Raw genomic sequence first — 15,866 nt, 5'->3', positions numbered from 1 at the left:
TAATTCCACTATTTTCAAAGGCCTTATTTGAACAATTTATTATCAGGTTTTTTATTGTACCAAGTGTACTATTAAGTAAAACAGACAATTTAGTAGTTGAACAATGGCTAGAAGATGAAATAAATCTATATTTGTAAGGTTTTTTGTGCAGCTTTGGAAGCCAGTACATAGTTGGGACTTTCATTGTGTTTGTTTCTGCTTGTAAAGAAGCAGCTAAAAGTTTATGTTTGTTACAGATGTCGTTTTCTGAAAATGAAGTCAGTTGGAATGTTGGTGAATTCGTGATTTCCTTTTACAGAACCTCTATATAAAATTTACGTCAAACAATAATGATATTATTAGCAACTTTATCAGCCGGGACAAAAACAAATTCCTTGGCTAGTTCTGTTAGTTTATTTTTGATACGCGAAATAGGGTTTTTATAGTTTTTGTTAAGAGTAAAATATTCTTTAAAATGTTGTATTTGAATATCAACTATCTTCATTACTGAACTAAAAAAAGAGTCCAAAGATTTTGTCTGTTTGTTTTGTTCACATATCGTTGTCAATATAATGGAGTTTGATGTGGCTGTTGTGCAAGTGAGAGGTTTAGATAGCTATAATACCAGGTGCAATCCTCCTTTTTCTGTATAAATAAATGCCTGTACCAAGTCAGGAATATGTCATTTGTTATTCATTCGTTAGATGTGTTTCATCTTTTGATTTTGCCATTTGATTAGGAACTTTCCGTTCAGAATTTTTCTTGGAGTTGAGTATTTTTGTGATTTTACTTTATAACATATGAATCCTCAGATGTAACATAATTTCAGGCTAGAAAATAATAACTAAGTGATATTTCAATATTTCCATTTATTCATGTTCATGTTGACAACAATGTTTCATTTAATAAACAGCACTATGAGAGGTTTTTAATAATTATTTGTGTACTCTTGAATGTATCTGTATTGTAAATACTTCTAAGCATTAGCATGTCTAACTTAAATGCAGAAAAGACTTAACATGCATAAGCTAAAGGCAGAATTACTCATTGAAAGGGCTTGCTTTCATACAGGTCCATTGAAAGATTATTTTGACAGAAAGCCCTGTTACACAGGATCTACAGTTTTACAGACAAATTAATTTAAATTTTATAACAAAAACATTGTACATGAAAACATAAACATAACCTGGATTTAGCTTTTTTTTTTAAATATATTAATATTTTACCACTTTTTAGAGTAAAGTTACAATAATTGGATATCCTAGCATATAATCATGTAATGGCTAAAACTTATATTTAATCTTAGCTCATTTCATACAACAGTGAGCAATGCATGATAAAAATGAATTAATATGCTAAAACTTATCATTCAGTGAGAATTATTTGCAATTTTTATAATGAAACAATAAATAGACAACAATAATTTATTCCCTCATTGTTTTGTTCACTGTGTACGGAGTTGGTAGTCACCATTCTGTGTAATATATCTAACCCATGGTAATGCCTGGTATCCACTTTTCTCTATAATCTTTAAATACCTAACCTAGAATATAAATATATTTCATGTTAAATTTTTAATCCAAATAAAAGTATTACTTGAATATTTTAAATTCATATGCTTTAAAATAAATAATATGAATCTGGTGTTCATTAGTATAGTAAGAAATTAACTCAAATTTTTCGGCATAGTTCATCAATGTGTATAAAATTGAAATTAGCCTTTGGTTTAACATTCCAAATTAGACTGGACAAAAATGTAATAAATAACAAGTTTCTCTTTAAATAAAAATATTTTCCAAACTAAATTTACAAATAATTTATAATTTGGCCTTTACAGGTAAATAGTATAGATAGTATAGTTACCTGTATACCAGATACAGTGAAGTATGGAATCTCAAACTTGACATGAATTGGAGGTTTACCCTCAGAATCTTCTGCTAGTACACTCGGTAAATTGAAGTGTGCTCTCATCAGATACTCTTTTCCTCCCTATAATAAGTATAAATTTAATAAATAACAAATATCCTTTGTCAATTATGTTCCTCAAATACAATTCAAATTTTCAAAATTATTCTGTCATAGCTAACAGAAGTAAGATCAAAATATGGACAGACATATGAGGGTATAAATTGTGGCATATCAAAAACAAGAGCCACAATGCCACAAGATTATATATGTTGAATGAAACCAGAACATGTTTCTGTATATCAATTATAGTTTTAAAGATAATAAGAAAAAATGTGTAAGGGTTCCATGGAACCCAGTGTCTTGCCTACATTTGCTGTAAATCGCAGGCTCAACAAAAGTGAGGAAAAAAATCAATAAAAACATTCCTCTTGATATTATCTTTGATTGTAAGAAGCTTCTGTCCAAGTTTGGTAAAAATTCAGGATAGTTTTTGAATCTAATAAATGTTTTAAAAACTTTAACTGCAGACTGTATGTAATGTTAACTGGAAGAAAATCTAAGTCCATTTATAAGTAAAATACAGAAAAAATGGATTTATTTTTTTACAAAATTTACTTCTGGATACTATCTTATGATCATAAACAAGCTTCTGTCTAAGTTTGGTACAAACCCAGGATAGTTTAAGAAAATGATTAAATTTTAAAAAATTTAACCACAGAGTGAATGTGATGTTTCCCCACAGAAAAACTAAATCCATTTATAAGTAAAATACGGAAAAAATGGAATTTTATTTTTACGAAATTTTCTTCTAGATACTATTTTATTATCAGGCGCGTAGCTGCCTATACGCAAAAAAACATTTGCTTGCACATGTTTTTCACAAAAAAAAAAAAAAAAAAAAAAAATCCTGAGTGTTTAATAGTTCTAAGGAATCATCCAATAGTTTCAGTCATAATGACATATTGCCTTAAACAGTTTCTATACATGAATATAGCAAAATTTTCACGATAATTTAGAGGCCTTTTAGGCCATGTGAGTTTTAAATCAGAAAAGAGACTCCCGGTGCAGGTACATTGAAGACCTGTTGGTGACCTTCTGCTGTTGTTTTTTCTATGGTCGGGTTGTTGTCTCTTTGACACACTCCCCATTTCCATTCTCAATTTTATTTTATTTTATGAAACTACTTTAATAATTATACAATATATAAATCCCACATTCAGGTTATGCTTCATTTTACTTACTGGGAATGACTTAATTGTCCAGATGACAGAATTTAAATCTGGTGCATATTTACAGCTACCGACTGTTGTTTTAAACTTTGGTGTATCAGCATCTGTTGGAACTGGAATGATTATTTCTACATTGTTGGCTGTTGATCGTCTTTTAAACTGACTTTTGGCCTGAAAGGACAAAGCACATAAATCATTTCACAAGTTTATATCATTATACAAAGTAAGAAAAGAAAAATTCTCAGATCCTCCTTCCTCTACTTAAAGTGCCATCTAGTGTAATTGGAGTAAAACAAATCTTTTCTTTTGCATCATGAAATTTAGTGTACAAATGAGATTTCTACACTTGACTGTTGTGAAGGCTAACTTGTAGCTATATTTTGATTGGTGTTTGCTTACGGAACCTCAGAACAAAAAGGCTTTTAGACTATAACTTTTCAGACTTTACACATACATATCTGATATACTCCATGTCTCAATCAGTCACGACACATAATATCTTAATCCAAAAGAAACAAACTACTACTACTACAATGTTATACATGTACTTAATAAGTTATATTCATTTTGGACAGGTATTAAGATATAATTATAAAAAGTATACACGAACAGATACCTTGAATTGAGTTACAATTTTTGTGCAATTTCTGTTTTATAACTCAAGTTATTTAACCAATGTTTATCTTTAGATTATCCTGTGATTATAATGATACTAAGGCATCATAAACACTGTTTTAAAATCAACCGAAATTGAAATTTTTTCTTGGTTTTTCTTTTGAAACATAGCAGATTTCACAAAACTTTCTTTGAAAATATTTTTTAGATAGATTTAATTTCCTTTTAAACCTTTGTGTCTACCTTACCTTGATCATATATTCCACTCTACTGTGGGCGTGTCTTTCTATAACTGACTCAACCCATATTAATGGTTTTACCTGTAAAATTCAAAACATATATTTAAGCATTAAAATACTACTGTCATTACATCAGAATTAAGGGTGCAGATGAAATAACACACAGTCCAGTAAACATATGACATCTCGAACATGCTTGATATCAATTATATTTATACTTGACATGAAAAAAGTAGAAAAGTTAAAAAAAAAAAGTTAAGACGTTCTTTATGTATGCCAACTGTTAAATATTTAACTGGTTTGTAATAAAAACCTGCACTGGAAAATTATTGAATTAATGTTATAAAACTTACATTTGTATTAAGTGTGTGTGTTGTTATAAAACTTACATGTGTATTAAGTCTGTAAGACATAAGTTCAAACTCTCCATCAGGTGGTATAAAGGATATTGTTCTATCATTCTCAAATCTAGATAATCTCACACACTGGTGGAACTTGACATCTTCTAATTCTACAGATTTACTCTTTCCTCCTGTAAATAAAAAAACATAAAAGTTTTTTTTTTTTTAAATAGCATTTGCATTATTAATTTTTTTTTTTTGTACTTTTTCGTAAAATCAGGAAGCAATAATTTAAAATACAATACAGGCTTAAAAATATAATATCTTTACAATCTTTCTAGACCTTTTCATGTTTTTGAAAAGTGTTCACAATGTATATATAAAACTTTTCTAGAATCACCAAACACTGCCAAAGGTGTGGTTTATCCTAATTAGTTATGTGTACTTGATTATTGTTGCAAATTTTATATCAGAATCAACTAGTATTTGTATCTTATAACATTTGAAAAAAACTTTATCAGTCCACTCCAAAAAGTCCTGAAAAAAAGTCCATGCGCTAAAAAAATTGATAACAAGTGAAACTGTGAGCTACTGCTCACTGATGATACCCCCCGCCGCAAGTGGATAATATTAATAGTGTAAAAATATGCAAGTGTTCGGTAAACAGGAAGTTGTTGAGTGATGAATCTGAAAACGCATCACACGGTATAGCTGACTTATATAAATCCTGAAACCAAATTTCAGAAATCCTTGTAATGTAGTTCCTAAGAAAAATGTGACGAAAATTTTCAACTTGGCTATCATGTGTAAAATCATACAAGTGTTCGGTAAACAGGAAGTTGTCAAGTGATCAATCTGAAAACGCATCACACGGTATAGCTGACTTAGAAAAACTCTGAAACCAAATTTCAGAAATCCTTGTATTGTAGTTCCTGAGAAAAATGTGACGAAAATTTTCAACTTGGCTATCATGTGTAAAATCATACAAGTGTTCGGTAAACAGGAAGTCGATGAATGATGAATCTGAAAACGCATCACACGGTATGGCTGACATATATAAATGTTAATACCAAATTACAGAAAGGGTGGAAGTGTAGTTCCTGAGAAAAATGTGACGAAAGTTTCATGGGACGGACTGACTGACGGACGGACTGACGGACAGACAGAGGTAAAACAGTATACCCCCCCCCTTTTTTAAAGCGGGGTATATATAAATGTTAATACCAAATAACAATAATTATTTTTTTCTTTCTTTCTGTCAAATCTTATATTTAAACAAGAATGTGTCCCCAGTACACAGATGCTTAACTGACACTATCATTTTCTATGATCAGTGGACCCTAAAATTGGGGTAAAAACTCTATTTTGACATTAAAATTAGAAAGATCATAATATAGGAAACATTTGTACTAAGTTTCAAGTTGATTGGACTTCAACTTCATAAAAAATTACCTTGACCAAAAACTTAAACCAAAATTTTAAACTTCAAATGACTGGACACACAGACCAGAAAACATAATGCCTCTCTTCTATCGTAGGTGGGGCATAAGAGGGCATAAAAATCTACCTCTCCACACTTCTCAATATACAAGTTAATTAGATATAATAATATGATATGTGTACCTTTGTACTTACTTCCAGTACTTTCAAATAAGACTTTATCGTTTAGTCCCAGTCGTAACTCAGGCATACCAGATAAATATACCCTCATCTTAATAGCTCCTACAATCTCACTTCTTAGAACATTACCATTAGCACTAACCTGTAAAATAAAGGGAAAATGGATATGGAAATGCAAAAAGTGGTTCCTAGTTCTTTGTTTTAGTCATTTACTATCATTCAAAATTTTATTTTTTTGTCCTTTTCATTGATTTTCAAATATTCAGAATACTACAATTTCCTAATGCGAAACATGTTTTTACCATTTTATTCATAATTTATTGCTGCTGTTTATATCAAATGTCAAGAAGGTCAAAAATCCAGGAAATGTTCTTGTTTTGAACAAATGATAAGTGCATGTACAGGTCCCTTTTCAATCATTTTTTTCCTTTTACATGATTGACTTTAAGTCCCCTATCACATGTATTTTTAAAAGACTTACCAATAAATTAACAGATTCTATAACATCTAAGAATACTTCATTCTTTCTATATTTAATCTTTTCTGATCTCCATGATACTGCATTAGTAACAGCCATTGGAGGACGAGGGGCCACCTCTAACTTATGTCCATCTTGTGTAATATACCTTAATAAGAGAAAAAATCAATGGTAAAATATCTAAAACTATTAAGACATAACTTAAACTTCCACTTTAATTAGACAATCTGTTTAACCTTAGAATAGTTGTGTGTTTGACATTGCTACATTACACACGGAAATTATTTTCACAAGGAGGAAATAATCCCAGCCGTAGCCTTTTAAACATTTATTATTTACCATTTGTAAAGGGCATTAACTCTAATAAAGTAAAGTGGGGCTTACCCAATTTCAAACTTGATCTGTGTTTTGTGTTACAATGTAATAAGCTTTGTGTATAAGCTCATAACATTTGGTTTAAGCAAAATTAAGTAAGAGAATGGAAACAAAAAAATTACACCATTTTCCCAACTGTTAAGGGCATAATTCTAAAACGGTAAATGTGATGCCACCCAATTCAATCATCTGTATTTTGTGGTAATATACATTTCGTATGTTTCATAACATTTGGTTGAGGAAAACTAAATTTGGAGAACAGAAACCAATTTCATAACATACTGAAAAATGGACAGACTTACAATAGAAAAACCTAATGTCCTTTGTGTGATGGCAAGGGCATGAAAATATGTAAAGATTTAAAAACAATAAACCATAATGTTATGCTACCTACTCTTGTAAAATTTTACTGTCTGTGGTTTGTGGGAATCCAAAGTCCATAACCTCATCCAAAAGTTCATAAATTAGGACAAAGTTGTCTCTGATACTTTCTTCTTCTATTTCTTTAAAGTATTCAATCATAATCTGTAATGGAAATTAAAGTAATAAGTTATCTGTGCAAATGTTAAATAGAGGCCTAACCTACTTAATAGATGCAGCCATCATGCTTTAAAAAAATGACTAACAGAAAACACAACATGCATATCATTGATATCAAGGATGATATGAACAAATTTACTTTTATGATGTGAAGAAAAGTGCATCTAGTTTTTCTTCATCCTTCGCAATTCATTACCAGATGTCTGTTAAACCTTCATAAAGTAGCATCTTAAATAAAACTTTCCAGATAAACATGATGCAGGTTCAAGTTACAAGGTTATACAGGTTTTGGTTTTAAACTTTAAAATAACTTCTCTCTATTGTCATATAAGGCAAACTAATTAAAGGTAATTGTTTCTGTGTTATTAGTAATTACATGTATGATTGTGTGTTATCTCATGATTTGACCTCACAATGTTTGAAAGGTTTACTCTGAAACTTATAACAAGGAAAGAATAAACAATTTGTTATGCTTGAGGCAACCACAGCACAATAAGACAACTGAGCAAGTTGCTTTAAAAAAATCTTTATAAACAAGTAAGACAAAAATAGCAAATATGACATTATAGATATAACTATAAAAGTAACCAGTGGAAGGATCATTAAATCAGTTTTATTCAAACTTGCAGGATTCAGAGCAGACTTTGTTCAAGTAATTATGTCTCAAAACAAGCTATAGTTACTACATGTACCTCATATACATAAATTATCCCACTTACCTGGACTAGCTTGTGTAGAAATGAGAAAACCAATGCAATGTTACAGTTCTTCAGAGTAGTAGCCACCAAGTACAGGTTATTGTATTTAATATAAACAAATGTTACATTTCCATGTTGAATGATTGGCGTCATATGGCCTTCTTCTTCTCTGTCCATCACCAATGACATAAACTTGTCTATACAAGACATATCTATGTCGCCTCGATAATTCCGACATATTAATACCTATAAAAGATATACATATGAAGATCGTCCTTTCTTATTGAAAACACTTAATAGTATTTTTTTCATTGAAATTATTGTATGTGCAATATAGATAGTTACAAGTATCTGCTTGTATTTATTTGATACATGTATGTACAGTAAAATGTATATTTTCCGACATACATAAGAGAACATGTACATATATTTCTGGGATGAAACAAAGTTTAACAAACAGTGAATTTAAAACCCTCATATCTGTTATATGAAACAAGTTTCTGTATACTATAATGTTAAGGAAACTATTGAACCAATACATGAATGTGTAGCATGTGTAGTAAAAGAGTCCTCTTTGAGATCATTTTTTTTTAATATTTATTTCTTATCCATAAAATATATCCTACAAAATGTTTCATTTTGTACATGTTGTCATTGTTGAACGAAAATTTTGTCTGCAAAAATATCTATCTGGCCCTGGTTGCCCATGTTTATTGATCATGATAAACATTAAACACAGAATGATGGAGGATGTGCATGATAATTGAGATGATAGTGATATAATTATTTTAGTACATGTACATGCATAATTCCCATTTGTTTTATGAAACTTTATCTGAAAGTTGTTAGATTTGGTGTAAAAAAAATGTTTTTTCAAAAACTATTGATACTACACATCTTTCTTCAATCGTTTACTTTTTTACCTTCACACTTGTGTTGTGTGGTTGCTGAATTACTTACAGGCTTACAGAGATATTACAATCTAAGGTCGCTTCATACAGATACTGAAAAGCTATTTACGATTCAGTGTATTGAGCAGTCAGGGGACTTACTTAAACTTAAACAAGTGATTTTCTAAATCACTGATTCAAGTAACATTATTTCCATAAAGGTTGGACGTTAGAGTTGTCTTTCTTTAATAATCACCTGTTTAAGTAGTACAAATAAATCACTAGAAGATGTGATTTAATTTTAATGAAGCTTTAAGGTGGTACCTAACACTGCAGGGAGATAACTCTGTAAAGTCAGCTAAACGTTTTGATTACGTTGTGTTGTAAAAAGAATTTTAAGCTTCTCAATGATCAAAACTGGTGTTTGTCAAACTGCTATATAACCAGTGTATTTCTTCTGACAAAACGGTTGGTTCAAAATTTTTGAAATTTTGATATTTTTTTTAAAGTGTCAAAGTAAATACTTTGACAAAATTTTATGTAAATTAAACGAGCCAAATTAATTTTAGTGAAAGTGTAGGGTACCACCTTAAATATAGAATACTAATGATCCAGGGACTAATTATGTTTCTAAACTTATCAGAACCAACATCTGTGTTGTCTAGGATGACCAGGTCATTTCAGGTGATGACCTTGTACTGAATGTAGGATAATGACATAAAAATCACTTGTTTACATATCAGACCTCAATTTCCTTCCCAAAAATCACTTTTTTAAGTTTTATACTGTTAATAACCCACACTAATTTCAACACTCCCTTATCGGGAACAGTAGAATTTTATTACATAATCTGAAAGATGAAACCTTGAACTTCACAGGAAAAATACTCCCACTGCTGTGAAAAATCTTTTAAGAAAGTATCAGCTCATTATGTAAAGCCATTATTATAGCATTTTTTCAACTAAAATGGAATTTTCAGCTAAATGATAGCATCAAAGGCATGAACCTTGCTACTTAAAAGAAGCAAAAAGTTCATATTTTTTTAATTTTACTAATTAAAAGATATTATCTAAACCTATGTGTTAAAATATTTAAAAAAACTACAAAATCCCAATTTGTGATAAAACCTCAAATTTGCTACTCAAATAAGTGATTTAAAAATCACTTATTTCAGTAAGTCCCCTGACTGTTGAGTTTGGGAGGAAAATACTCAATACTACATGTACATGATGTACTGGATAATTTCTGAAGATTTGAATGTAATTTTCATTTTTATCAAACAAGTTAATAAACAAGTTAATGTACATGATGTAAATATAGGAAGATGTGGTATGGGTTTAAAGTTAAAATATATAATTCATTTTCATCTTTATTGTTAAATCTAAAGGATCATATAACTTTAGTGTATTCTATCATCACCATTTTCAACTGCCTTGTACATGTACATTTTTTGTATCTTGTGTTGTATTATATCAATCTTACCTTGCCTTTCACATCCAGTATATATACTGCTGAAGCAGACATTTTCCTACACCTACAAGTAAAATACCAGAGTTAAATAGTAAATTGTTCTTCAAAGGACAAATGTGTATTCCTACACCTACAAGTAAAACACCAGAGTAAAATAGTAAATTGTTCTTCAAAGGACAAATGTGTACTGTAATGAAGAAAACAAAACATGGTTAAGGTCATGAACACAGTTACAATGTATTATCCTTTGATGAATAGCTGAACCAATATTAAATTATTGCTGGGCTAAGTAAAATAAATGACTAAAAAGGGGCAAGGTCCCATAAGATTTCAAAACCTCTTGTAGGAAGCACTATATACTTGGCAGGTGCAATATTGGATGGGTGGTTGTATGTTTTTCAAATAACAAAACACCAGCTGATAGACAGGAATTAATACACCAACATGTAAATTAAGAACTGTTTATATGTTTGAAATAAACAAATCTAAAAACTAGACATCTGCAAAAGAGGTGTCAGGTCATAAAACTTTTCAAACTGCACATGTAAGTCTCTACACAGAGTTGTCTTTGATGAAATATGGCCATATTTGTCCATTTGTAATGATAAACCTGAAACTACATGTACAACATTGTGTCAACAATGTAATGTCAACGATAAACATTCTAATATTTACTCTATTTGACTCTAACTTACAGACTCTAATTGTAGCTAAAATACATTATGATGAAGGACGATATTTGTCAAGAAATAATATTAAGGGTCATTTGACCATAAAACTAGCAGGGACATGTATTTATAAGTCTGTTTCTATCATATGTAAGCAGACGGTGTCTGGAAAGTGATTTGTCATTTCTATATTTATAACATGTAAAATAACATGATCATGATGGGGTGCTAAACTAAAACTCAACCTATCTGCGATTGATTTTTTGTAATCATTTCTGCCAATATATGGTATTTTACTGTCTCTGTCGTATCGCAGTTAGTGAGAATATATTGACTATATGTTTTAAATATTTACTGTAAACGTATTATCTAGATTTTCGGCTATAAATCCATTTCCAAGCTATATTTTGGTTAAACCGGAAGTGACTACAACACCTGTTTCCCATCATTCGTTTTATTTCCTGTTGACGTTTCGATTTATTCGAGTTTACCCCGCGGGAATTTTTAATTGGTGGGAAATAATCCAAAATCGAAAGAAACAAAATACACGCTGTTTAAATTCTGTCGGCACAACTGAGTGCTACAATAGTTTGGGCTTTAGATCTATCCCATTCCTCGTGTATATAAACTTCTTCTTCTGTGGATCTACACCCTTCACACCTTTACAGTAGGTCCACCACCAGAAAAATAAATGAAAAATAAATAAACAATCATAAAACAAAAAACATTGTAGACACACATTATATTTTTAACTTTTATGTTATTTTACAAGGGAAATCTACAGGTTTTTTTTACTTTTACATGGGAACTGCATTTTTTTTTTTTATCATTTTGACTTTGAGCGGTTTAGAGTATTTCGGTCTTAAAGTTTTGATATGTAATGTGATCATATCATTTAAAGATCAATTCACATATTATTTACTCTTTAGATAATACCGTGACAAATTGAAAAAGACAAAATCAATGGTCTGTGACCTTAAAAAAATCATCTTTATATCTTTAAAGTTAATTTGACACTAATTTATTCACTACATGTATTATGAAAGTAAATAGGAAGATTATGCAATCTAATTAAAATATTGATCTCTGATTACGTTATACTGCATATATGCAGTATAACGTAATCAGAGATCAATATTTTAATTAGATTGCATATATGCAGTATAACGTAATCAGAGATCAATATTTTAATTAGATTGGAAGATTATGTTTTGTTAAAACTATTTACAGCTAAATATTATACTGTTAAGAATAATGTTAAGTAGACTAAATTTCAAAATGTGTTTTTTTTTTCTATTAAAATTGTTGCTCCTCCAATCCTTGCATCCTCTCTCGGGCAGCCTTTTTCATTGCTTGGTCTTCCATCGCCAGTTGATATCATGCATTGTGTATGAGGAACACTAGCCTTCTTGAACGACTTTAATAAATACATCTGATCCCGTGCAGAGACATTATATATGACCCCCTTATATATGTCTTTGTCCCGTGAGAGGGCTGTAGTCATTCAAGTCGTTAAAAAAAAACCACCATGATATATGAAACATTGTATTGTTGTATAATTAATATATGTCTATGATCTGAGCAAACACTCATTCACTCAGCCGTAGTATCAGCCGAGACTCACCATAGCTGATGATAATAAATTAAATTGTTCTGTTCAATGAATTTATTTTTGTTCTTATAAATTCGTTTTATTTTGTAACTACATGTATGTATATGTTCATTTGATATTGTCATTTGATGATATCCAATGTCTGGACTTTATTTCAATAAAAATTACTAACTTCAAAGACAGCACTCTAAGATTATTTGTAGATGACAGCATAATTTACAAAACAATACGAAAAAAGAAGACACACAAAAACTGCAAGAAGACTATAAATACATTAGCAAAAAAATGAGAGAAGAACTGGCTCGTGTCATTCCATCAAAGCAAATGCTCAGTCCATCAGATAACCAACAAAATACATAGAATAGTGTTTACGATGAATATGGAAAAAATAAAGAAAAGAAAATAAACGACTAACATGTAAGATCTAGGTGTCAAAGAAGCAAACACTTCCATGTATGAAAAAAGAACTAAGAGGAGTCTTATATCGATATTAAATGTTTTGCTTTTAAACTTTGTCTATATAGGCATTTTGCATCTGCGCCGAGTCTGCATTTCAGTTGCGCCGATTTTTTCATTCCCTCTCGCCGATTTTTTCTTTCATTTGCGCCGATTTTTTCTGTCACTTGCACCCAGATTTTCTTTTATTTCCGGCGATTGTGAACATAATTCCTTATTTATCAGTATAAACTTCTTCCGTTAGCCAGTTGTTTTAAAATTAAAAGCATTAAAATCCATTCAAACAGAATAAAATTAATTATAAATCTGTCCATAGCGAGTGTTTATATACTACACAGCTTATGTATTCCTTCCTTGTCAGCATTTTTCTTTTTAAGCTATGGCGTTGTCAATTTGCTTTCGATCTATGAGTTTGAATGTCCATCGGGTACCTTTTGCAGAATCCTTATGCCTGTCAGACACTTTTTGTCTGACCTCGACGTCGTTTTATGGATCAGTTCAACATTGTCAAGTTTCCGAGTCGTTATCAAGTTCACATATCTGATACTGTAAGCAATAGGTCTTCTATATTTGGCGTATGCAATAATTGTTAGGTGTACATGTCCAAATGGCAGGTGTCATCTGACCTTGACATCACTGAGTTTTCATGGTTCAGTGGTTAAGTTAAGTTTTTGTGTTTTGGCTTTTTTTTTTAATACTATATGAAGAAGGGCAACTATATTTGATGTGTGGATATAAATTGAAGATGCACATGTCAGTCTGGTATGTTTTATTTGACCTTGACCTCATTTCCAAGGTCCATTGCTCAGTGTAAAAGTGTTGGTCTGTTTTTTCCTAAATTGTAAACAATTATTATAGGTCAACTATATTTGGTTGTTAGTATGTAAATGTCGGTCTGACAGGTATCGTTTGACCTTGACGTAAATTTTATGGTTCATTAGTCAATGTTAAGTTTTCATTTTTAAGTTTGTTTCTTAGATACTATAGCAATGGGTCAACTAAATTTGATGCATACATTGAGTGTAAGGTGTACATGTCTGTCTGGCATGTTTCATCCGACATTGACCTCATTTATATGGTTCAAAGGGGAATGTTAAGTTTTCCTGGTTAATATAAAAAGAAGATGCGGTATGATTGCCAAGGAGACAACTCTCTACAAGAGACCAAAATGGCACAGAAATTAACAACTATAGGTCACACTACATCCTTCAACAATGAGCAAAGCCCATACCGCATAGTCAGCTATAAAAGGCCCAAAAATGACAATGTAAACAATTCAAACGAGAAAACTAACGGCCTTAATTATAAACGAAAAACAAATAAGTAATACATCAGTAAACAAATTTTCTTTCTTATAAGTTTGTTTCTTGGAATATATAAGCAATATGTCAATCATATTTGGTGCATGGAATGGTTGTAAATAAACTCATTATAGATACCAGATTTAAATTTTGTATTTACGCCAGACGCTTGTTTCGTCTACAAAATACTCATCGGTGACGCTCGAATCCAAAAAAGTAAAAGGGATAATAAAGTACAAAGTTGAAGATCATTGAGGACCAAAATTCCTAAAAGTTTTGTCAAATACAGTTAAGGTAATCTATTCCTGAGGTAGAAAAGCCTTAGAATTTCAAAATTCAAAAGTTTTGTAAACAGTTAATTTATAAATATGACCGTAGCAATGACAACTCCTGTCATATGTGCTGGCAGTCTACTGGGTTGGTGATACCCGCAGGGAATTAAAACTCCACCAGCAGTGGCATCGACCCAATGGTTGCAAATAACCAGTCAAAGTGTACATGTATTTCCTGTTTGGTTTATCTGATCTACAACTCATTTTCTCTCAAGTTTGTCATACTTGTAGTAAATCTTTAAACTTAGGACTAATAACACAAGAGTGCACACGCTGAAATGTCTCGCCTTCTTTACTAATCATTGATAGTATGTTGATAGTCCTAAAAATAAAGCTTTATTAAAACTGTCACATAAACTTAACATTAACCAAGAAAGCTAAACATTGACCAATGAACCATGAACATGAGGTCAAGATCAGATGAACCATGTCAGACAGACATATGCAGCTAACAATTCGTCTATACAACACATATAGTTGACCTATTGCTTATAGTTTAAGAATAAACAGACCAAAACACAAAAAAATAACACTGAGCAATGAACTGTGAAAATGAGGTCAAGGTCAAATAAAACATGCTTGACTGACATAAAGATCATAAAATATTACCATACACCAAATATAGTTGACCTATTGCATATAGTATAAGAAAAAAAAGACCAAAACTCAAAAACTTCTATTGCTAATGGTATCTGAGATATGGACTTGACCACCAAAACTTAATCTTGTTCAGACCAAAACTCAAAAACTGCTATTGCTAATGGTATCTGAGATATGGACTTGACCACCAAAACTTAATCTTGTTCACTGATCCATGAAATGAGGTCGAGGTCAAGTGAAACTCGCAAGGTACGCACATAACAAATATAGTTAACATATTACTTATAATAAGTGTGAATTTTACATTACAAAAAATCTTAACTTTTTTTCAAGTAGTCACTGAACCATGAAAACGAGGTCAAGGACATTGGACATTTGACTGACGGAAACTTTGTAACAGGCATCCATATACAAAGTATGAAGCATCCAGGTATTCTATCTTCTAAAATATAAAGCTTAAAAGAATGAAGCTAACGCCGCAGCCGGATCACTATTCCTATGTTGAGCTTTCTGCA

The 15,866-nt window shown here is 30.8% G+C and overlaps 1 protein-coding gene across 2 annotated transcripts; it reads right to left on the bottom strand.

Annotated features, from left to right (window-relative positions):
* Positions 1 to 831: 831 nt before the first annotated feature.
* Positions 832 to 11,504, bottom strand: LOC134693911 (AP-1 complex subunit mu-1). 2 transcript variants are annotated; one of them, XM_063554850.1, is made up of 11 exons: positions 11,406 to 11,504; positions 10,395 to 10,446; positions 8,044 to 8,268; positions 7,179 to 7,309; positions 6,413 to 6,557; positions 5,935 to 6,073; positions 4,360 to 4,502; positions 3,980 to 4,051; positions 3,129 to 3,287; positions 1,843 to 1,968; positions 832 to 1,522 (listed from the first exon to the last, which is right to left on the bottom strand). In XM_063554850.1, the coding sequence occupies exons 2-11, from the start codon at positions 10,434 to 10,436 to the stop codon at positions 1,424 to 1,426; spliced, it is 1,281 nt and encodes a 426-aa protein (XP_063410920.1). In that variant the 5' UTR covers positions 10,437 to 10,446; positions 11,406 to 11,504; the 3' UTR covers positions 832 to 1,423. The 2 variants fall into 2 exon arrangements, with proteins under 2 accessions (XP_063410920.1, XP_063410925.1); XM_063554855.1 differs by having other exon boundaries at positions 5,947 to 6,073.
* Positions 11,505 to 15,866: the final 4,362 nt, after the last annotated feature.

Source organism: Mytilus trossulus, chromosome 1 (genome assembly GCF_036588685.1).
Source record: "Mytilus trossulus isolate FHL-02 chromosome 1, PNRI_Mtr1.1.1.hap1, whole genome shotgun sequence".
NCBI lineage: Eukaryota > Metazoa > Mollusca > Bivalvia > Mytilida > Mytilidae > Mytilus > Mytilus trossulus.
The sequence above is the reverse complement of the archived record's forward strand: the minus strand, read 5'-3'. Positions and strand labels throughout refer to the sequence as shown.